The 23,193-nt window shown below is 63.2% G+C and overlaps 1 protein-coding gene across 1 annotated transcript in view; it reads right to left on the bottom strand.

The window, feature by feature from the left end:
- The window catches only part of PLEC (plectin), a 93,649-nt gene that overhangs the window by 45,641 nt on the left and 24,815 nt on the right, over nt 1-23,193 (bottom strand). Inside the window, 18 exon segments of the mRNA XM_071418161.1 lie at nt 504-6,831; nt 7,359-10,739; nt 12,863-12,961; nt 13,134-13,238; nt 13,342-13,425; nt 14,568-14,924; nt 15,012-15,150; nt 15,920-16,098; nt 17,265-17,422; nt 17,971-18,154; nt 18,233-18,359; nt 18,432-18,586; nt 19,011-19,163; nt 19,696-19,821; nt 19,898-19,993; nt 20,546-20,650; nt 21,897-22,058; nt 22,659-22,736. Of these exon segments, the coding sequence (XP_071274262.1) occupies nt 504-6,831; nt 7,359-10,739; nt 12,863-12,961; nt 13,134-13,238; nt 13,342-13,425; nt 14,568-14,924; nt 15,012-15,150; nt 15,920-16,098; nt 17,265-17,422; nt 17,971-18,154; nt 18,233-18,359; nt 18,432-18,586; nt 19,011-19,163; nt 19,696-19,821; nt 19,898-19,993; nt 20,546-20,650; nt 21,897-22,058; nt 22,659-22,736 (12,016 nt within the window).

Below are 23,193 nucleotides of genomic sequence, written 5' to 3'. Positions count from 1 at the left end.
CTTCAGGGCTGGTGTGGTGTGTCTGGCTGTCCAGTGCCGAGGAGCTGGTGATGTCCTCCTCTGGCACTTTGGTTGCAGTGGGGTGCACCACAGGGCCAAGGCAGTCTCCTCCTTTCGGGTGCAGGGGCTGAAGCCGGCAGGTTAATTACAAAAGAGTGCTAAGTGGTTAGATCCAAACAGGGAACTGTTTTCTTGGTGTCCGGCTCGGCCGCGCCGTGTGCGAGCAGCGGCGGGATTGGCACGGCCAGGAGCAGGAACGGTGTCCGGCTCCTGGGGCGCAGGGTGGGGAGGGTAGTGTGTATTCTCTCTTGTCTCTCAATATACAAACACTGTCAGCACATTCGCATATATTAATTTATTAGTCTTGTCTTTTTGGTTAAACTTGAGGCACTGCTTTGGGAGAAGAGTGGAGGTTCAAAATTAAAAAAAATACTAGTGATTAGCCAGCAGCGTTGCCACATGCGGAGCGGGTGAGGCGGCGCCTCGGGGGGCTGGCAGGTCTCAGGCCACGCGGAGCAGGGGCCCAGACACCCCGGGGAACTCCCTGCTCGCCTCCCACCCGCAGCTTCTGGATGCGGCCAGGGCGAGGGCAAGGGCAGCCTCCTCCACGGTGCCCTGGGTACCCCCCGTGTATCTGCGCCCGAAACTCGAGGAGGAATAGGAGGAGGAAGAGAAGGTCATGGAGAAGCTGGAGCCAGTGGCGTCAAAACTGCCACGCCGGGAGCCTGAGCGGGAGCCGGTGCGAGAGCCCGAGCGTGATCCAGAGGTGGAGCCGGCGCTGCTGATGTTGTAGGGGCTGTAGTAGCCCTTGCTGGATTGGGAGGAGGCCTCCAGCAGCCGCAGGCCAGTCCCATCCTCGATCATGCTCCGGTCCATGGCATCCTTGTAGGAGATCTTGAGCTTGGTCTTGGGGCAGGTGAGGTACTTGGAATAGGTGTTGACATCCCGCAGCTTCTGGGCAGTCCGCGCGTCGATGGTGCCCTTCTGCAGCGCGTCATCCAGGGAGACACGGCCTGGGGCATCGGGCTCGATCAGGCCCCCTGTCAAGTACTGCACCTCCAGGAACCGCTGCCCGGCCTCGTAGTACAGCCAGCCCTTCTTCAGGGCCTGCGCCGCCGACATCTTCGTCTTGGTCCGCGGGTCCTCAAAGCCGTAGAAGGCCTTCTGCGCCAGGTTGATGCGGTCCACCATGATCTTGTCAACCAGGCCCTTGGTGACCGCATCGGCGACGGTGCATTTGTCACCGGTGTTGGGGTCGATGATGCCCCCGGTGCAGGCCTGGGCTTCCAGCAGGCGCTGCCCTGTGATGTTGTCCACCAGGTTGCGGCGCATCGCCTCCGTGATGGACACCTTCTCCAGAGTGTCCGTGTCCAGGATGCCTGCCACTGGCCCAGTCTCTTCGGTTGGGTCAGTCCACATGGAGATCTGGGTCCGTGACAGGGCTGGGCTGACAGTGTAGGAGGAGGAGGATCCAACCGAGGACGACCGCGACCGGAAGCCACCCATGTTGCCAGAGAGCATGTCAGCAAACTCAGTGATAGAGAGGGTGCCCGAGCGGTACTGGTCCAGGGCTGACTGGTCAATCAGACCCTTGCCAATGGCATCGTCGATGTCATACTGGCGCCCCGAGCGCCTGTCGATGATCATTGACTTCACCACGCCATCGGAGGAGGAGGTGGTGATCTCCTCCCACTCGCACTCCTGCTCTGACAGCTCCAGGTAAGTCTGGTGGTCAATGAGGCCCTTGCGATAGGCTTCATACACGGACATCTCCTTGCCTGTCTCTGGGTCAACGATCACCACCCGGCGCTTGCGGACGGAGGACTTGGAGGAGGTCTTCCTCTCCCGCTTCTTCTCCTTCAGAGGCAGGAGGCACAGGCCGGTCTCTGGGTCCGTGATGCACCGCTCCATGAGCTGCAGGTAGGTGAGGTTCTCCTCTGTGTTGGGGTCGAAGAAGCCCTTGGTGTCGTCACTAGGGTCCAGCAGGATCTCATTCATCTCCTCATCAAAGAGGCCCCTCTTGTAGGCCACCTCCACGGGCAGGCGGTGGCTCTCCTCAGGGTCAATGATGCCTCCCGTGGCGATCTGCGCCTCCAGCAGGCGGATCCCGTGGTCCTTCAGGATCAGACCCTTCTTCATAGCCTGGAAGAGGGAGATGAGCTTTCCGGTGTAGGGGTCCCGGTAGCCAGTGACAGCCCGCTCAGCAGAGAGCAGCTTGTCCTTGAACTCGGGGCCCACAATGCCCATGCGCACGGCTTCCTCCACTGTCAGCTTGAGGCCCTTGATGGGGTCAATCACGTAGCCCGTGGCCGCCTGTGCCTCCAGGAGCTCGAAGGCAGTGCCAGGCCGGATGATCCCCTTCTTCATGGCCTGGTAGATGGACAGACGCTCCTTTGTGGAGTCCACAAAGACGCCAGCGATGCAGCTGGTGCCCTCCAGGAACTTCTTCAGGTTCTTAGAGACTTCCTCAACAGAGGTGAGACCCTCCTGGAGGCGCTGGGCTGTGGCTTCGTCCATCACCTGCGAAAGGACCAGCTCCTCCACCGTGATCTGCTTCCTCAGGCCCCGGAAGGTGAGCTTCCGTGTGTCACAGAGCGGGAGCAGGAGGAGCCGGGTGTTCTCGTCCTTGCGGCACCGCCTCAGCAGCTGCGTGTAGCTGAGCTTCTCATCTGTGGAGGGGTCCACGTAGCTGCGCACCTCACTGGGCTCCGACAGCATGTCGTACGTCTCCTTGTTGATGAAGCCTCGCTGGAGAGCCACCTCCAAGGGCAGGTGGAAGCCCAAGTGAGGGTCAATTATGCCACCGGTGGCAATCTGGGCGTCCAGGAGCTTGAGGGCCTCTTCGCTGGGAATGAGATCCTTCTTCATGGCCTGGAAGAGGGAAATCTTCTGTTCACTGTAGGGGTCTCTGTAGCCGGTCACAGCCCTCTCTGCTGACAGGAGCCGGTCGTGGATCTCTGGCCCCACCACCCCCTTCCTGACCGCCTCATCAACAGTCAGCATTTCATTCTTTGTGGGGTCGATCATGAAGCCGGTGGCTGCCTGGGCCTCCAGGAGGGAGCGGGCCACTTCAGAATTGATCAGCCCCTTCTTCAGTGCCTGGTAGACACTGAGAGTCTGCTTGGAGGAGGGGATGTAGATGCCAGCCACGCAGCCTGACCCGTAAAGGTACTTCCAGACAGTCTCCACATCCAGGAGCTCCCGGAAGGTTTTGGAGCCCTGTTTCAGTAGGTTGTAGATGTCCTGTGTGATGATCTTGGCCTCGAAGAGGTCCTCAGCTGTGATGCGGCGCCGGACGTAGTCATAGGACGTGAGATTCTGCTGCCGGATGATCTCGGTCTTCTCGATGATCTCGATGATAATGATGATCATGCGCTCCTTGGACACGCGGCCCGACTGGAACTCCTCCATGAGATGTTTACGCTGCTCCTCGGGCAGCAGGTCCGAGTGCATGACATCCCACAGTGACATGGAGGAGCCTGCCCGGCTGCCCACAGGGATGTCCACCTGTGTCTCCTCAAACACCTTCCGTGTCTCAGCTTCTGTGTACACGTGAGTGGTTTCCACCACTTTTGGCTTCTCAGGCTCCCGCAGAGGCAGCAGGTACAGGCCTGTCTCGGGATCCTCGATGCACCTCTCCTTCAGCTGCACATAGGTGAGGTTCTCCTGAGTGTTGGGGTCGAAGAAGCCCTTGGTGTCATCAGTGGGGTCGGAGAGGGTCCGGTTCATCTCCTCGTCGAAGTAGCCACGCTTGTAGGCCACCTCCACGGGCAGGCGGTGGCTGTGCACGGGGTCGATGATGCCACCGGTGGCGATCTGGGCCTCGAGCAGACGGATGCCGTGCTCCTTGACAATCAGCCCTTTCTTCATGGCCTGGAACAGGGAGATGGTATCGCCCGAGTAGGGATCCTTGTACCCCGTGACAGCCTTCTCGGCCGACAGCAGCTTCTCATGCAGCTCAGGCCCGACAATGCCAGCCTTCACCGCCTCGTTGACGTACAGTTTACGGTTCTTCACAGGGTCGATCAAGAACCCAGTGGCAGCCTGGGCTTCCAGGAGGACCACAGCAGTGCTGGGTCTCAGCAGGTTCCTCCTCATGGCCTCATAGATGTTCAGCTTTTCCTTGGTGGCCTCCACATAGACACCGGCAATGCAGTCGCTGCCATGCAGGAATCTCCTCACCGCATCTGTCTCCGAGAGTTCCTTCACTGATTTCTTGCCTTCCTTCAGCTGCTCATATTGGGTTTTGCTGATGATGCAGGACTCCAGCAGCTCACTGGCTGGCACCGGAGCGCGCAGACCACTGAATGTCAGTTTCTCCTGCTTTTTGGTCTCTGCCTCCTCGATGATGGTGATCACAATCTTGATGATCTTCTCGATTGTCACTTTGCCGGTCTTGTACTGTCGGAGCAGCTCTCGCCTGTGCTCCTCTGTGAAGTATTCAGAGTGGATCAGTTCCCAGATGGTCATTGTCTGGCCCTTCATGCTGCCCACCGGGACCTCGATGGTTGCTTTGTCGAAGCACTCCTTGGCCTGGCTGTCGGTGTAGACCTCCTCCTGCTGTGACTGGATTGCCTTGTCGGACAGGGGCAGCAGGCACAGGCCCGTCTGCTTGTCGCGGTGGCAGCTCTTCTGCAGCTGGGCATAGGTGAGGTGTTCCTGGGTGTTGGGACAGTAGAAAGCCTTGGCTTCATCTTGGAACTCAGTCAGAGCCTTGTTTATCTCTGGGTCGAAGTAGCCGCGCTTGTAGGCGACCTCAAGCGGGAGCCGGTGGCTGTTGACGGGGTCGATGATGCCGCCAGTGGCAAGCTGGACATCCAGCAGCCGGAGCCCAGTGTCGCTGGGGATGAGGCCCTTCTGGAGTGCTTGGTAGAGAGAAACCGTCTGACCCGTGTAGGGATCCTTGTAGCCAGTCACCGCCTTCTCTGCCGACAGCAGCTTCTCATGGAACTCCGGCCCCACCACCTCAGCCTTCACTGCCTCGTCCACGGAGAAGAGCTTGTTACCCACAGGGTCAATGATGTAGCCGGTGGCAGCTTGTGCCTCCAGCAGGGACAGGGCAACCTCTGGCCTCAGCAGGTTTCTCTTCAGGGCCTCGTAGAAGGTGAGCTTCTGACCCGTAGACTCCACCAGGACACCAGCGATGGCATCCACGCCCTTCAGGTACTGCCGTACAGATTCCATCTCTGCCACGTCCTTTACGGACTTCTTGCCCTGGTGCAGCTGGTTGTAGAGGTCCTTGTTGATGATCTTGCTCTCCAGCAGCTCGGCAGCAGGCACGGGGCCCCGCAGGCCCTCAAAGCACATCTGGCTCTTTTTCTCACTTTCCTCCACAACCGTGATGACGATCTTGATGATCTTCTCCACTGTGATCTTGCCAGTCCTGTACTGCTGGATCAGGTCCCGCCTTTGGTCCTCAGTGAAATATTCAGAGTTGATGAGCTCCCAGATGGTCATCGTCTTCCCTTGGAACTTGCCAAACGGTGCTGTCACTGTGGCCTTCTTGAAGACGTCCTTGGCTTCCTTGTCGGTGTAGACCAGCTCCCTGCCTTTGGCTGCTTGGTCAGTGAGCGGCAGGAGGCACAGCCCTGTGTCGGGGTCAGTCACGCACCGCTCCATGAGCTGCAGGTAGGTGAGGTTCTCCTGAGTGTTGGGATCAAAGAAGCCCTTGGTGTCATCAGTGGGGTCAGACAGGACCTGATTCATCTCCTCATCGAAGTAGCCACGCTTGTAGGCGGCTTCCACAGGCAGGCGGTGGCTGTTGACAGGATCGATGATGCCACCAGTGGCAATCTGGGCCTCGAGCAGGCGGATGCCGTGGTCCCTGACGATCAGATCCTTCTGCATGGCCTGGAACAGGGAGATCTTGTCACCTGTGTACGGATCCTTATAGCCGGTGACAGCCCGCTCGGCCGACAGCATCTTGTTGTGCAGCTCTGGCCCGATCACCCCCTCTCGCACCGCCTCGTTCACCGAGAGCCTTGCATTCCGCACAGGGTCAATGATGAAGCCAGAAGCAGCCTGTGCCTCCAGGAGCACCAGCGCTGTGCCTGGGCTGAGCAGCTTCTTCTTCATGGCTTCGTAGATGCTCATCTTCTGGTTGGAGGGTTTGATCAGCAAACCGGCAATGCTGCTCTTGCCCTGCAGGTACTTCTTGACATCCTCCCTCTGAGAGAGCTCGCCCACACTCACAACACCCTTCGCCAACTTGTCCAAGTTCTCCCTGCTCAGAATGCCGGCATCAGCCAGCTTCTCTGCTGACACCTTCTGCCGGATGCCGTCAAAGGCGAACTCCGGCTCCCCATTCTGGGCTAAGCCATCCACTGCATCCCGGCCATTGGGCACAGCCTTGACATCCAGCAGCTGCGTTGTCGTAACCGCCTCCCCAGGCAGGTCATCTGTCTGGATCATGATCTCCCGTCTCTGGGCCAGGGCAGCCTTGTACTCCTCCTGCATCTGCTCGAGCCTCTCCCTCAGCTTCTGGTTCTCTTCTTCCAGAAGTTTCTCCTGCTGCTGTCGCTGCCTCTCCAGCTGCTGTAGCTCCTCCTGCTTGTGCCGGACGTTTTCCTCAGCTTCCTTCTGATGCTTCTTGGCTTCCTCTAACATAGCTTTCAACTGCTGCTTCTCCTGCTCCATCTCCCGCTGCTGCCGCTCCTGCTCTGCCTTCAGGTTCTGGGCTTTGTTCACCTCATCCTTAAAGAGCTTCTCCAGCTTTGATTTCTCCTCCTCAATGAACTTCTCCTTCTGCAGCAGGGCATCTTTCTCCGTCAGGAAGCTCTGCTGCAGGAGCTGCGTCTCCTGACGGAGCTGAGCCTGCTGGGCCACCTGCATCTGGGGTGGGAGAGAGAACAGTGCAGTCAGACACCCAGGAGGGCAGTGGGGGACTGAGGGTGGGCTGAGGCAGGGGGACGGGCGGCAGGGGTGGCACGGAGGCACAGTCACCCACACACTCTCTACAACAGGTAAGAGCTAAGGAGCAGAGCCGGGGTTAGGGAGCCACACACAACATGAGGCAGGATGACCAGGGGAAGGACACGAGGGAACCCCCAGCACTCAGGCGGGGAGCTGGGCACAGAGAGGAACACGGCAGGACGTGCCATGGGGTGGAAGAGCCAGCCCAGGCGGTGGGGATCCCACCTCCATGGCTCCAGGGGTTTGGGGTCCTGCTCCGACGCTGCCTGAGGACTTTGCTCCACCGCCTCCAACTCTACGCACATCCCTGACCTGCACAGGCGGTCCAGCCCCACCATCCCCAGTGATGGTCCCTGGGGACCGCCCAGGGATGGTGTGGGCTGGCTGGGAAGAGGGACAGCCTCCCTGTGTACCACCACCACTAAGGGGGACCCGCAGCCCAGTACCTCCTCTGCCTTCTGCTGCAGCAGCGCTGCCTCCTGTTTCAGCTTCTCCTTCTCCTTCTCCAGGTCAGCGATGGCCTTCCGCAGCTTTTCGGCATCCTCATCGCTCTGGTGCCGCTGGATCTCCAGAGTGTGCACCATCGTCATCTTCTCCTGTGTGGCCAGCTCAGTCTCATGCAGCCTCTCACTGATCTCCTCCGCCTGCTTTTTGAACCGCTTGGCTTCCTCCTCAGCCTTGGCCTGGGCCATGCTCATCTCCGCCACTTGCAGCTTGAGGCGCTCGGCCTCAGCCGTGATGTCCAGCTGCCGCCGGCGCTCAGCCTCCAGCGTCTTCTGGAAGCCCTCGGTCTCCTCAGCCAGGCGCTGCTGCATTTGCTCCTTGTCCTCCTGCAGCTTCTTGGCGTGTTCCTGCGCCAAATCCTTCTGCTTCTGCAGCATTTCAGCCTCGGCCCGCAGCCGCGTGGCCTCCTGCACTGCCTGCATCTTCTCCTTCAGCATCTTCTCTGCCAGGGCCCGCTGCTGCGCCAGGTCGTCCTCAGCCAGCTGCCGCATGCGGGCGGCCTCCTGCGCCTCCACGCTCAGCCGGGCCACCTCCTCTGCCACCTGCTTCATCTTCTCTGCCTCCTCCGCCAGGAACTTCTGCGTGTTGTCCTTGTCCTTGAGGATCAGCGCCTTGTTCTCCTCCTCGATGCGGCTCTTCAGCTTGGCCAGCTCCTCCATCTGCACCCGCACCTTGAAGAGCTCCTCCTCCACCTGGGCTTTCTGCCGGACGGCGTCTGTCACCTCCTCCTTCAGCCGCTGCAGCTCCTCATCCAGGATGCCCTTCTGGTGGTCTGTCTCATCCAGCTGCAACTTCACCTTGGTCAGCTCCTGCTCCACCTGCGCCTTCTGTCGCAGTGTCTGCTCGGCAAACTTCTTGTGTTTCTCCATCTCGGCGTCGGCCAGCTGCTTCTGCCTCAGGGCCGCCTGCTCCGCCTGCGCCCGTTTCGCTGCCTCCAGCTCGGCCTCCTTCCGCAGCTTCTCTGCGTCCGCCTGCGCCTGTGCCTTGGCCTGCGCCTCCTCCTCTGCCCGCTGCTTCAGCCGCTCAGCCTCCTCCACGCGCTGCCGGGACAAGCTGGCGTCCTGCTCGGCCTTGCCACGAGCAAACTCAGCCTCCTCAGCCGCCCGCCGGGCCCGCTCAGCCTCCTCGCGCAGCCGGTCCAGGAGGCTCTGCTCCTGCTGGCGCGTCTGCAGCAGCTCCTGCTCCTTCTGCTGCACGGCAGCCAGGTGCGCCTTCTCCTCCGCTGCAATCCGCTTCTGCGCCGCCTCCCGTGCCAGCTGGATCTGCCGCTCCGACTCCTTCTCCGCCAGTTCCTTCTGCCGCCGCGCCTCCTCCACCATGGCCCGCAGCCGCTCCACCTCCTCCAGGGCCAGCCGCCGCTGCCGCCCGGCCTCCTCCTCGGCCGCCAGGATGGCCTGCACCTTCTCTTCGGCCTCGCGCCGGCGGCCCTCCTCCTCTAGCGCCAGCGCCCGCTGCCGCTCAGCCTCCCGCTCCGCCTGCTCCCGGCTGCGCTGCACCTCCTCTGCCTCCCCACGGATGCGGTTCAGCTCCCGCTCCAGCTCGCTCTTGCCAGCTGAGGCCCTCTCGAAGCTGGCCTTGAGGGCGCGGATCTCCTCCTCCACCTGCCGCCGCTGCCGCAGCGTATCCTCCACGAGCCCCTTCTGCCTCTCCAGCTCGCTCTCTGAGGAGCGCTTCAGCAGGGCAATCTTCTCCTCGATGTCCTGCTTGTGTTGGGCCGCCTGCTCCTCCAGCAGCTTGCGCTGGTAGGCCTCGTCCTCCGCCAGCCGCCGCAGCCGCTCGTTCTCCGCCTCCTTCTCCTTCAGCGCGATCTCCGCCTCTGCCTTCAGCCGTGAGGCCTCGTTGATGGCCGCCAGCTTCTCCTTCAGGATGCGCTCGGCCTCAGCCCGTTGCCGGGTGGCCTCGTCCTCTGCCAGCTGCCGCTGCCGCTTGGCCTCCTCGGAGAGGGCGCGCAGGCGGGCGGCCTCCTCGGCCAGCTCCCGCAGCTTGTTGGCCTCCGCCTCCAGCCGCTGCTTGGACTTCTCACTGCTGGAGCGCGACTCCTCCTCTGTCTTGGCCTTGCTCTCCAGCAGGACCTCCATCTCTGCCCGCAGCTTGGCCAGTTCCTCCTCCAGCTCTTTCCTCCTCTGGATGGCCTCGTTTACCTCACCCTTCAACCGCGAGAGCTCTTCCTCCAGGAGCAGGCGCTGCTGCTCCCCGTTCTCCATCTCTGCCTTCAGCCGGATCAGCTCCTGCTCCGCTGCCAGCTTCTGCTGGGCTGTGCCCTCTGCCAGCTCCCGCTGCTTTTCCAGCTCTTCCTCCGCCAGCTCCTTCTGCCGCACGGCCACCTCCTCTGCCTTGGCACGTTTGCGGGCCTCGCGCTCAGCATCCTCCTTCTGCTTCTCGGCCTCCTCCTGTGCCAGTGACTTCTTGTGGGCCACCTCTTCAGCCTGCAGACGCAGGCGCAGCGCCTCGTTGGCCTTCTGCCGCCAGCGCTCCAGCTCCTTCTCAGCCTCCTCCCGCGAGCGCTCGGCCTCCAGCTGCTGCCTCTTGAGCCGCTCGGCCTCCTCCTGCAGTTGGGCCACCACATCGTGCTCCTGCTGCAGCGACAGCTCCAGCTGCGCTGTCTTCTCGGCGAAAGAGAGCCTCTTGCTCTGCAGCTCGGCCTCAGCGCTGCGCTGGGCCACCTCCTGGGCCACCTGGATCTGCCGGTCCTTCTCGGCCTCTGCCTGCCGCATGCGTCGCTCAGCCTCCTCTGCCTGCAGCCGCAGCTGCTCCAGGTCTGCCACTGCCTTCTGCTTCTCCCGGGCTGCTTCGCGCTCGGCCTGCACCTTGCGCTTCAGCTCCTCCTCCGCCTCCCGCTTCTTCTGGCTCTCCTCCTTCACCTGCCGGCGCAGGCGCTCGGCCTCCTCCTGTGCCTGCCGCTTCTGCCGCTCGGCATCTTCGGCACGCGCCCGCAGCTCCTGCAGCTCTGTCTCTGCACTCTCCCGCTGCTTCTCGGTGCTCTCCAGCTGCAGGCGGATCAGGCGGATCTCCTCCTCCACCTTTTTGCGGTTGTACTCAGCCTCCTCGATCAGCTTCACCTTGGACTTGATCTGGTGGTCCGAGTTCTGCCGCAGCTGCATCAGCTCCTGCTGGATGTTCTGCTTCTGCTGCTCGGCATCCACGGCCACCACCTCCCGCCGGGTGACCTCCTCCTGCATGCGGAGCTGCAGCTCCCGCGCCTCCGCCTCTGCCTGTGCCTTGGCTTTGGCGTGGGCCTCGGCCAGCTGCCGCTGCTTCTCCAGCTGCGCCTCCACCTCCGCCAGCCGCTTCCTCTCCTCCTCTTTCAGCTTCTCGGCGGCTTTCTGGAGGGGAAAGAGGGTGCAGGGGACAGAGAGGGGAGAGAGAGACAAATCACAAGGGATGCGATCGTGCCGTGGAATCGATGCTGGCCCAGCCGCACACTGCCGAGACAGCGGAGGGGTGGCAGATGCGCGTGGAATGGCTTCGGCCCCTGGGCCACCGCACGAGCCGGTGACGCCAGCTTCCAGAAGATGTGTGGCACGACAGGAGACACACGACAGCACAGGCAGACAGGCAACAGGAGCCAGACAGCAGCGCAGGAAGCCACGCTCCAGAGAGAAGGGACAGAGAGCGAGCAGAGCCCAAGCGATGAAGACGATGCGAGCAGCGTGCACATCACCACCCTGGCTCCCCCTGCGAGGGGGCTGGCACAGACAGCCCCTGCCGTGGGGAAAGGAGAGAGACGGCCGGAGCACTGGGAGCAGAAGAGAGGGGAGCCGTGCCAGGGCGGTGCCAGCAGAGCCTTCCCTGCCGGGAAAGCCTCAACAGGAGAGAGTGGTTCAGCTGGTTCAAAACCCTCCCAGCCCTCTCCGGGCAACTGGGAGCAGGGTCTGCCAAAGGGCCAACGCAGCTGGCGCACCACATGCACCGTGAGCGAGGCAGCCGCACATTCTGCAGGGCCCGGGCACAGGCAGTGCATGCAGGGGAGCCAGACCCCACACCGGACCCCTGGTCCCAGAGCAGCACAGATGTAGAGGAGGGCGAGGAGGAGAGGGTGAGCCGTGGGGCAGGCGGAGGGTGCCGCGGGGAGAGGGCATGCGCAGAGTGAGTACCTGGTGCACGGCTGCCAGAGTCATCCTGGTTTTTTACCCTCCATTAGATCCCCACCAACACAAATATTCCCCAAGAAAAAGCACTGGCAAAGCAGCTCCAAGGGCAGAAACCAAGAGTTAGAGAGGTTACCCCGCGCCAGACCCCGCGGGCCAGCGCCCAGCACAGCAGCATGCGCAGGCAGGTGCTGACTGCACTACGTGTATCTGGGAAGTGCCTCCTACCACCAGTCACACCAGAGCCCCCAGTGCCCAGAGCCAGCTTGGCTCAGAGACCCTCTGTACGCAGAGCCAGCAGCCTTGCTCCCAGGAACCCAGCAGGGAGCAGGAGTTAGGGGCCGTGGGCCAGTATTAGTGATAGGGCTGGAGTCGTGGCCATGGGCCAGTGTTAGTCATGGGTCAGGAACCCCAACCATGGGCTGCTGTTAGTGATGGGGCTGGGGCTGGAGTCACAGCCATGGGCTGCTGTTAGTGATGGGGCCGGGGCTGGAGTCACAGCCATGGGCTGCTGTTAGTGATGGGGCCAGGGTTGGAATCAGAGCCATGAGCTGCTGTTAGTGATGGGGCTGGAGCCACAGCCATGGGCTGGCATTAGTGATGGGGCCAGGGCTGGAATCACAGCCACGGGCCAGCGTTAGTGATGGGGTTGGAGTCACAGCCATGGGCCAGTGTTAGTGATGGGGCCGGGGCTGGAGCCACAGCTATAGGCTGGCGTTAGTGATGGGGCTGGGGCTGGAGTGACAGCCATGGGCTGCTGTTAGTGATGGGGTTGGAGTCACAGCCATGGGCCAGTGTTAGTGATGGGGCCAGGGTTGGAATCACAGCCATGAGCTGCTCTTAGTGATGGGGCTGGGGCTGGGGCTGGAATCACAGCCATGGGCTGCTGTTAGTGATGGGGCCAGGGCTGGAGTCACAGCCACAGGCCAGTGTTAGTGACGGGGCCAGGGCTGGAATCACAGCCAAGGGCTGCTGTTAGTGATGGGGCTGGAATCACAGCCAAGGGCTGCTGTTAGTGATGGGGCTGGAGTCACAGCCATGGGCTGCTGTTAGTGATGGGGCTGGGGCTGGATTCACAGCCATGGGCTGCTGTTAGTGATGGGGCTGGAGTCACAGCCATGGGCTGCTGTTAATGATGGGGCTGGAGTCACAGCCATGGGCTGCTGTTAATGATGGGGCTGGAGTGACAGCCATAGGCTGGCGTTAGTGGTGGGGCCGGAGTCATGGACGTGAGCTGCCATCAGTGAAAGGGCTGGGGTCATGGCCGTGGGCTGGTGTTAGTGATGGGGCCAGGGACCCCGTGAACTGCGCTCCTTTTGGTCACACAGCTGGCCATGCCGCCCTGCACTGCTCCCTACCTCCTCGTCCTCCAGCCGCCGCAGTGTCTCGGTGATGAACTTGATGTACTGGGTGGTGAGCGTGGTCAGCTCACTGTACTGCGTCCGCAGGTCCACGTACTGTGGAGACAGGGGGTCAGCACGAGAGAGGGGAGCTTGCCCACCAGTACCCCGGCAATGATTGGGCTGCACAACCACGCACCACAGCCCCAAATCCACCCCTTCAGTGAGCAGCCATGCCCCAGGAGCTGCAGGACACCCCCGGCCAGTGGCAGTGAGCGCCCTCCCTCACCTCCTGGATGATGCTGTCAGATGCCGACTGCACTTTGGGCTTCTTGGCCGGCGATGCCACCGGCTCCACCTGTGCCTTGAAGCTCACCAGCTGCAGCTCGTAGTCCTGATGAGGAGAGAGTGATCAAAGCTCTGCTACCCCTGGCCACGGTGCTGCGAGCCCACCCCCTGCAGGACACTGTGCTGCCTCCCCAGCCCCCCAGGCCCACCTTGATGGCGTCGATGTACTGCTTGGCATAGCGCTGGCACTCCTCCACCTTCTCCTTGTGCTGCTCACACTCCTCCAGCAGTTTCTGGGGAGACAAGTGGAGGTGAGCCCGGGCACCCCACAGCCACTCAAGAGCACACCTCACCCTGCCATGGCCAGGGATGTCCAAGAGCACCCCTTGCCCTGCATGGCTGGGAATGGCCAGGAGCACCCCTCACCCTGCTGCAGCCAAAAATGGTCAGGAACACCCCCCATCCCACTGGAGATGGCTGAGAGCACCCACCCACCAGGTGCCATGGCCAGGGATGGTCCCCCTCCTGCTGCAGCCGCCCAAGAGCAACGCTCAAAGTGCCATGGCTGGAGACAGCCAGGCACTCCCCTCACTCTGCCAGAGACAGAGATGGGCAGATCTGCACTCTGCTGGGGATGGCCAGGGGAATCCCCTGCCACACCATGGCCAGGGATAGCTGAGATCACCCCTTGTCCTGCTGTGGAATGCCCAGGAGCACTCCTTGCCCCATTGGGGATGGCCAGGCACAACCCCTCACCCCATTGGGGATGCCCAGGAGCACTCCTTGCCCCATTGGGGATGGCCAGCCCTACCTTGCCCCCCTAGGCCGGCCCTACCTTGCCCCACGGCCAGCCCTACCTTGCCCCATGGCCAGCCCTACCTTGCCCCCCTAGGCCAGCCCTACCTTGCCCCTCTAGGCCAGCCCTGCCTTGGCCCCTAGGCCAGCCCTGCCTTGCCCCCCTAGGCCAGCCCTACCTTGCCCCTCTAGGCCAGCCCTGCCTTGGCCCCTAGGCCAGCCCTGCCTTGCCCCCTAGGCCAGCCCTACCTTGCCCCCATGGCCAGCCCTACCTTGCCCCCCTAGGCCAGCCCTACCTTGCCCCTCTAGGCCAGCTCTGCCTTGCCCCCACGGCCAGCCCTACCTTGCCCCCTAGGCCAGCCCTACCTTGCCCCATGGCCAGCCCTACCTTGCCCCCTAGGCCAGCCCTACCTTGCCCCATGGCCAGCCCTACCTTGCCTCCTTAGGCCAGCCCTACCTTGCCCCCATGGCCAGCCCTACCTTGCCCCATGGCCAGCCCTACCTTGCCCCCCTAGGCCAGCCCTACCTTGCCCCCTAGGCCAGCCCTACCTTGCCCCACAGCCAGCCCTACCTTGCCCCATGGCCAGCCCTACCTTGCCTCCTTAGGCCAGCCCTACCTTGCCCCCATGGCCAGCCCTACCTTCTCCTGCAGCAGCTGCTCGCGCACGGCCTGGCTGTCGGTGATGGGCACGGCCTGGATGGCCTCCTGGCGCTGCCGGGCGTCGTGGATCCACTGGCGCAGCGCGTCGCAGCTCTGCCTGTAGTAGCCCAGCTGGCGGCCCAGCTGGTCCAGCTCGCGCTGCCGCAGGTCGGCCTGGCCCAGCACGGCCTGCCAGCGCTCCAGCAGCTGCTGCACCCGCTCCCGGTACCGCTCCAGGTCCACGTCCCGCTCGCTGTGGCCGCGCACCATCCGCTCGTTGACGTCCTTGGCCTTGCCCAGGTCGGTCTCCAGCGTGCTGAAGAAGGGCTGGTGCCCCTCGGCCTGTGCCCGCAGCCGCTGTGGCAGATGGGCACCGGTCAGGGCCGGCCGTGGTGTCTCCAGGCCACCCCCAGCTCCCCTCGGCTCCCCCAGAGCCCCCACTACCTTAAGCTCAGCCTTGCTGGCCTCCAGCTCAGCCAGGTCGGCCGGCACTGCCTGCACGTCCTTCAGTTGCTCCTCGTACTTGCGGAGCAGCTCCTCAGCCCCCTGCGTGCTCCGGATCACCAGCCCGATGGTCTTGAGCCTGCGGCACAGGGGCGGCATCAGCCGGGAGCAGCCGGGAGCAGGATCGGCCAGGAGTGGGATCGGGATCAGCCGGGAGCGGGAGCGGGATCAGCCGGGAGCAGGACGGGATCAGCCAGGAGAGGGATCGGGATCAGCCGGGAGCGGGAGCGGGATCAGCCGGGATCAGCCGGGAGAGGGATCGGGATCAGCCGGGAGCGGGAGAGGGATCAGCCGGGATCAGCCGGGATCAGCGGGAGTGGGGCGGGAGCAGGAGCGGGATGGATCAGGAGGGATCAGGATGGGAGCGGGATCGGGATCAGGATCGGGATCAGGATCGGGATCAGCCGGGAGCAGGGTGGGAGCAGGAGCAGGATGGATCAGGAGGGATCAGGATGGGAGCGGGCAGCCCAGCAAGAGCAGCACCACAGACCCATGAGGGAAGGGAAAGGGGGAAAGGAAGAAAAAGGGGAAAAGGAGAAAAGGAAAAGGGAAAAAAGGGAAAAGTATAAAAAGGGGGAAAGGAAAAAAGGGGAAAAAGGAGAAAATAGGGAAAAGGAAGAAAAAAAAAGAGGAAAAGGAAAGAAAAGGGAAAAGGAAGAAAGGGGAAAAGGAAAAAAGGGGAAAAGGACAAAAGAGAAAAAAAAAAGGGGGAAAGAGAAAAAAGGGAAAAGAGAAACAAAAGGGAGAAGAGGGAAGAAAAAGAAAGGGAAAGGCATGCTGGCTCTCCCCAGACTCCCCAGGGCCTCCCAAGTGCCCAGGCTCGTTTCCAGGTGCCAGGGCTGACTCACTTCTCCAGGTAGATGCTGGACAGGCTGTACACCTGCTCCATCTTGCGCAGGGTGACCTCCAGCTCGGAGCGCAGCACGGGGGCCGAGCCCGCCTGCTCCGGCTGCGCCAGCACCTGCTCCGTCTTCTCGCTGACTTTGGCCAGGTTCTTCTGGATGCCCTCCAGCTCCAGGTGTGTTTGCTGCAGGGAAAGAGTCCCTCAGTGCTTGCTGGCTGCAGGGCAGGGCCAACTCCTGGCCAAATGCTCCCCCCTTCTTGGATCCCAGGAGGAGCGGAGCAGGGGAAGGCTCTGCAGCCCGTAGGTGCAGGTGGACAGGGGAGGTTGAGGAGGGATTTTGGGAAAACTCCTTCTGGAGGCGCTCTCCAGCCCTGGCACAGCTGCCCAGGGCAGGGCCGGAGTGCCAGCCCTGGGGAGATTTTACAGCCGTGTGGATCACCTGGGGACACGCTCAGGGGTGGCCTTGGGTGGACTCAATGGGCTCCGAGGGATTTTCCAACCCAAACCATTCCCCCAGGCCCAGCTTGGCACTGAGCTGTTCCAACCCAAACCATTCCCCCAGGCCCATCTTGGTACGTGTGGATCACTTGGGGACACACTCAGGGGTGGCCTTGCATGGACTCAATGGGCTCTGAGGGCTTCTCCAGCCCAAACCATTCCCCCAGGCCCATCTGTGCACACTACACGTCACAGGCGTGTCACATGGCTGGGGTCACCCTGGGGTCACCCTGGAGGTGTCACCCTGAGGATCCTGGGGGGATGCACTGGGGCAGTTCCCCCAGGCTCTCACACATGGGGGATGCACTGGGGCAGTTCCCTGGGCTCCCATACATGGGGGATGCACTGGGGCAGTTCCTCTGGGCTCCCATACATGGGGGATGCACTGGGGCAGTTCCTCTGGGCTCCCACATGTGGGGGATGCACTGGGGCAGTTCCTGGGCTCCCACACATGGGGGATGCACTGGGGCAGTTCCCCTGGGCTCCCACTTGTGAGGGATGCACTGGGGCAGTTCCTGAGCTCCCACATGTGGGGGATGCACTGGGGCACTTCCCTCAGGCTCCCACACGTGGGGGATGCACCGGGGCAGTTCCTGGGCTCCCACATGTGGGAGATGCACTGGGGCACTTCCCTCAGGCTCCCACACGTGGGGGATGCACCGGGGCAGTTCCTGGGCTCCCACATGTGGGAGATGTACTGGGACAGTTCCCCCAGGCTCCCACACATGGGGGATGCACTGGGGCAGTTCCTGGGCTCCCACACATGGGGGATGCACTGGGGCAGTTCCTGGGCTCCCACACATGGGGGATGGCCCCATGGGCAGTCCCCATATCCCACACGTGTCCCACACCTGCTGCTCCGCCTGGCGCTGGGCGCACTCGCGCAGGGGGTCAGCCTTGAGGGGCAGGCGCAGGCGGTGCACGGTGCGGCTCTCGCAGCTCTCCAGCTGCAGCCGGATGTCCTTCAGCTGCGAGATGTAGCTCTTGCACAGAGACTCGTCCTGCTCTCCTGCGGGGACAGCGGGGATGGCTCAGTGCCCTGGGACACCACGGGGACACTGCAGGGACCCACAGTGATGCCAGGATGTCTCAGCACCATAGGGACCCCCTGGGGACCCACAGCAGGGAGAGGTGACATGGGGATGGCTCAGCACCATGGGGACCCACAGCAGGGAGAGGGGACACAGGGATGGCTGAGAACCACGGGGACACCGCAGGGACCCACAGTGACACTGGGATGGCTCAGCACCATGGGGACACCATGGGAACCCACGGCAGGAAGAGGGGACACAGGGATGGCTCAGACTGTGCAGACAACATGGTGATCCATGGTGGGAAGGGGAGGATGCAGAGATGGCTCAGCACCCTGGGGACACCCCAGGAGCCAGTGCGAGAGGGGGGAGACTGGAGCAGCTCTGCACCATGGCGATACCCCAGGGACCACAAGGACCTGCAGGTCACCCCAGGGACATCACCAGGACCTGCAGATCACCCCAAGGACCTGGGCAAACCCTGGGCACCGCCACCTTCCAGAGGGGGCAGAGAGGGCACACCCACCTTTCTCCTGGCTCCGCAGCAGCAGCTCGTACTTGTGAGTGCAGGCGTTGTAGTCGCGCTCCACCTGCAGCCGGTCGTCGGGCTGGAAGCTCTGCGAGTCCTGGCTGTCCCGCAGGAACTCCTGGTAGTGCCTCTCCAGGCTGGACAGCACCTGGCGCACCTCCTCGGCCGGCAGCGTGCGGAACTGGGGGGGCACGGCCCTGTCAGCCCCTGCTGGGACCCCCGGGACCCCAGTGAGGCTCCGGGACCCCCAGGAACTCACCGTGACGTGCGTCCAGGAGTGGATCTGCTGGATGTCCCGGGTCAGGTACTGCCAGGCGCGGAGGCTGCGCAGGTCCTGGTGCAGCTGCTGCCACAGCCCCAGCAGCTGCTGGTGGGTGGCCTCCAGCCTGTGGGCACGTGGAGTTAGAGGGGGGACACAGGGGGGACACCCGGGTGGGGTGCAGGGTCACCGTCCCCACCTGTGCACAGCGTCCAGAGCCTCCTTGTTGGGGGGAGGCAGGAGGAAGCAGACCGAGGGGACAACGGCCTCGCTGCCGGCGGCGCTCAGCACCCGCCACTGCTGCGGCTGCGCGTGGTTCACCAGGGCACAGGTGTCGTTCTTGTGCACCGTCACCTGCGGGGCGGGGTGTGGCCCTTGTGTCCATCTGTGCCTCTTCCATATTCCCCAGTGTGCCCCCATATTCCCCAGTGTGCCCCCATATTCCCGTGTCCCCCCTGATATTCCCCAGTGTCCCCCCCGATATTCCCCAATGCGCCCCCACATTTCCCTATGGGACTGGTGTGGTCTCAGTGTGGGTGGGGGTCCTTCTGTGTCCCCCCAAGGGGCTGGGGCAGTGTGAGAGCAGGGTGGGAGGTCTCCCATGTGTCCCCTTGTCCCCCAGGGTGGTGCCATACCATGAGGGGGGGATCCTCCTGTGGCCCTCAATGGGGCTGGGGCAGCACCAGACCGGGGTGGTGGACCCACCATGTCCCCCCCACATCCCCCCATGGCCTCCCCAGGGGGACCAACCCCAATCCCAGCCTTGTGTCCCCCTCACCTCCATTTGCTTGTAGTCGCAGACAGCCTGGATGGGGGGCCGGCCCTGCAGGGGTGTCGAGGGGCTGCGTGGCTTCAGCTGCACGATGGTCCTGGCACGGCGGGACAGAGCCCCCAGCTGCACCCCCAGCTCTGCCAGCTGCTCCTTCTGCTCCTGTGGGGGCACGTTTGGGACACCTCAGGACTTGGGGTGCCCCATGGCATTGCGGGGGCATCAGAATCTTAGGGAGGTACCAGCTTTTTTGAGAGCGCTCCGAAATATCAGGAGGTCTCAAAGGTTTTGGGAGCTCTTGGGATTTGGGGGGGGGGTCTCAGGAGTTGGAGGAGGGGTCAGGAATATGAGGCGGGGGGGTCACCCCAATCTGTTGCAGCAATGGACGTGTTGGGGTCACCCCAGGGGCTGCTGTGGGACGCTGATTTTGAGGAGCTGCCACCTCAGAGTCACCAGGGGCCGGGGTCACCCCGCACGTGGGGTGAACCTGGGTTTGCCATGGGGCTGGGGTCACCCTGAGGATCTTGGGGGGCTCCACTCAGGCAGCCCCCTGAGCTCCCACCTGCCCTTGCTACGAGGTCATGGGGCAGGGTCACCCTGCAGATCTGGGCAGGGGCAGGGTCACCCTGGGGGTCACTGTGGGGGTCCCCCCGGGGTCTGGGGGTCTCCCTGGGGGTCTCGGGGGTGCCCTCACCGCCAGGTCCTGCAGCAGGTCCTCGAGGCGCGTGGCTGTGGTGCCGCGGTCGCAGCTGAACTTGCGCCGCATCGTCTCCTCCGTCTTGCGCAGCAGCTCCTCGGCCTCCCGCACCTCGGTGAAGAACTGGGGGGGCCAAGGGTCAGCTTTGGGGGTCCCACCTTCCCTCCCTCTCCCAGCCCTGCCCTGGCACCACCTGTACCTGGAAGTAGTTGGTGTTCTCCTTCAGGTGGGTCTCGATGCAGCAGCAGAGCTGGAGCATCCAGCTCCACTGGGTCTGCAGCGCTGCCAGGAACGCCTGGGGGGAGCAGGGGGGGACACCGGGGCTGGCACCGAGGGCACCTGCACCGCTGCAGGGGCCTGCAGCCACACCTGCACGCTCACCTGCACCACTACAGGAGCCTGCAGCCACACCTGCACCGCTACAGGGGCCTGTAGCCACACCTGCAGCCACACCTGCACCCTCACCAGCATCCACACCTGACCTGCATCCTCACCTGACCTGCATCCTCACCTGCAGCCACACCTGCACCCTCACCTGCATCCACACCTGACCTGCAGCGACACCTGCACCCACACCTGACCTGCACCCACACCTGCACCCAACACCAGTGCCCATACTGCTACAGGCAGCCACACCAGTGACTCCCAGTGCCCAGACCCTCCTGAACCCTCTCACCAACCCACCAAAGCCCCAAAGTGCCCCTCAGATCCTCCCAGCCCCTTCAGTTGCCCCAAATTCACGGAGACCCCCAGGCCCCCCCCAGATTCCCCACACCCCCCAGATCCCCCAGCCCCACACCCCCCAGCCCCTCTCACGCCCCCCGTTTGCCCTCAGCCCCACGCCCACCTCCAGGGTCTGTGCCCCGGGGTGCTCCTCCCGCAGCAGCCGCTCCCCCGTGCTCCGCAGCTCCTGGATCCGCCGCTCCCGCAGCTCCAGCTCCCGCATCAGCGCCTGCGGCAGGGCCAGGGATCAGGGTTCACACTCGTGTGCGTGGCCACGGGGGCATTCAGGGCTCACACTCGTGTGCACGGCTGGGGGGTTCAGTCAGGGTTCACATTCATGTGAAGGGCCAGGGGGCAGGGCTCACACACGTGTGCAGGGCCAGGGATCAGGGCTCACACACGTGTGCAAGGCCAGCAGAGATGGGGGAGTTCAGTGTGCATGGCTCTGTGTGCATGGTTACAGCTGGGGCTGTGTGTGCAAGGGGGGCTCTGGGGGTGCTCAGAGGGTTATGGGAGCTCTGGGAGTGGGGGCACACGGGGGCTCAGTGCTGCACAGCAGGGAGGGGACCAGGGAACACCTCCGTGTGCGTGTGTGGGGATGGCGTGTGTGTGTGTGTGTGTGTGTGTGTGTGTGCGTCCATGGATGTGTTTACATGGAGCAGCTGTGCCCTCCATGCGTGCCTGCTCACATGCGTGTCCATGCCATGGCCATGCCCATCTCTGTGTCCATGTCCACACCCATCCCTGCATCCATGTCTGTGTCCATCCCTGTGCCCATGTCGTATCCATGCCCATCCCTGTGCCCATGTTGTGTCCGTGCCCATGCCCATGCCCATGTGTCTGTGTTCATCCCTGTACCCATGTCTGTGTCCATACCCATCCCCAGGTCTGTGCCTGTGTCCATGCCTGTGCCCATGTCATGTCCATGCTCATTCCTGTGTCCATGTCTGTGTCCATGCCCATCCCTGTGCCCATTTTGTGTCCATGCCCATCCCTGTGCCCATGTCATGTCCATGCCCATCCCTGTGCCCATGCATGTGTTCACGTCCATCCCCATGTCCATGCCCATCCCTGTACCCATGTCATGTCCATGCCCATGCACATGTCCATGTCCGTGCCTGTCCCTATGTCCATCCCTGTATCCGTGCCCATCCTCATGTTGTGTCCATGCCCATCCCTGTGTCTGTGCCCATCCCCATGCCCATCCCTGTGTCCATGCCCATGTTGTGTCCATGCCCATCCCCATGTCCATGCTTGTGTCCATACCCCTGCCTGTACCCATGTTGTGTCCGTGCCCATCCCCGTGTCCGTGTCCATGTCCATGTCCATCCCCTGTCCATCCCTGTGTCCATACCCATGCCTGTACCCATGTTGTGTCCGTGCCCATCCCCATGTCCGTGTCCATGCCCATCCCTGTGTCCGTGTCTGTGCCCATCCCCATCCCCATGCCCAGGTGTCACCCTCCATGCCCGTACCGAGTAACTCTCCTTCTTGGCCGCCATGGCGGGGTTGTTGTGGCTCCAGTCAAAGGCCACCTCCTCCTCCTCGCGCTCGCTCAGCCACAGCAGCTCCTTGGTGGCGGCGCTGACGAAGCCGTGGAGACTCTCCAGGTGCCGCAGCCGTGCCTTGGAGGAGTTCTGGGGGGGCATAGGGGGTGGTTTGTAGCTGTGTCCCTACCCTGCACAGCCTCATCCCCACAGGGCTGCCCCCTGCACGCCCTCTGTCCCCCCTCATCCTCCTCCCCACTTCCCCCATGTCCTGCATCTTCCTCCTGCCCCACATCTCCCCATCCTCCTCCCCACACTCACCCCCAGCACAACCCCCCCACCACTGTCCCCTCTCCTGTCCCCTCTCCTCCATCAGGTCACACAGCCCTGACAGGTCCCCCCATCTCACACCCCACCAGCAGGGCCAGGGGTCTCACCTTGTCACCCCCTCATGGCACACAGCCCCTCCCCAGCACTGTCCCCTCATGTCCCACACCCCCCTGATCCCCATGCCACACATCCCCAGCATTGTCCCCTCATGCCACACATCCCCAGCATTGTCCCCTCATGTCCCACACCCCCCTGACCCCCATGCCACACGTCTCCAGCATTGTCCCCTCATGTCCCACACGCCCCTGATCCCCATGCCACACGTCCCCAGCATTGTCCCCTCATGTCCCACACCCCCCTGACCCCCAGGCCCCACGCCCCCCACGCCTGCCCCCATCCCCTGACCCCCTCGGCGCTCACCAGCAGCTTGGCGTACTGCAGCTCCAGCTTGCCCAGGCACTCCCGGTAGGCGCCGCTGGGGCCGGGGGACAGCTGGCTCTGCAGGGGACACCATCAGCTCCAGGACCCCTACCCCAGACTCACCCTGCACCCCGCAAAGGGAGTGACAGAGGGGACTCGAGGGGAGGGCACCAGGGGTGCAGGGGCTGCGGGGATGCCCTCGGAGCACGGTGCCCCCCACCCTCCTGGGGTACCCCAGGACCTGGGGGGCTCCAGAGCTTCAGGGACCCTGAGGCACAGAGCAAATGCTCAGGAGCAGGAAATGCTCAGGAGCAGCAGAGGGGACAACAGCACTGGGGGGACCCCTTGAAGCAGAGTGGGGACAGCCCCAGAGGACCCCCAGGACCTGGGGATCCCCAGCACCCTGTAGGCTCTCACCCTGTCACCCCCAGAATCAGGGTGTCCCCAGCACCCAGGGGTCTCACCCTGTCACCCCCAGCACCAGAAGGTCCCCAGCACCAGGGGTCTCACCCTGTCACCCCCAGCACCAGGAGGT

Source organism: Agelaius tricolor, unplaced genomic scaffold (assembly GCF_023055355.1).
Source record: "Agelaius tricolor isolate 1412-34295 unplaced genomic scaffold, bAgeTri1.0.p SCAF_78, whole genome shotgun sequence".
NCBI classification, from domain to species: domain Eukaryota; kingdom Metazoa; phylum Chordata; class Aves; order Passeriformes; family Icteridae; genus Agelaius; species Agelaius tricolor.
Note: the sequence above shows the minus strand (reverse complement) of the source record. Positions and strands in the feature narration are given on the sequence as shown.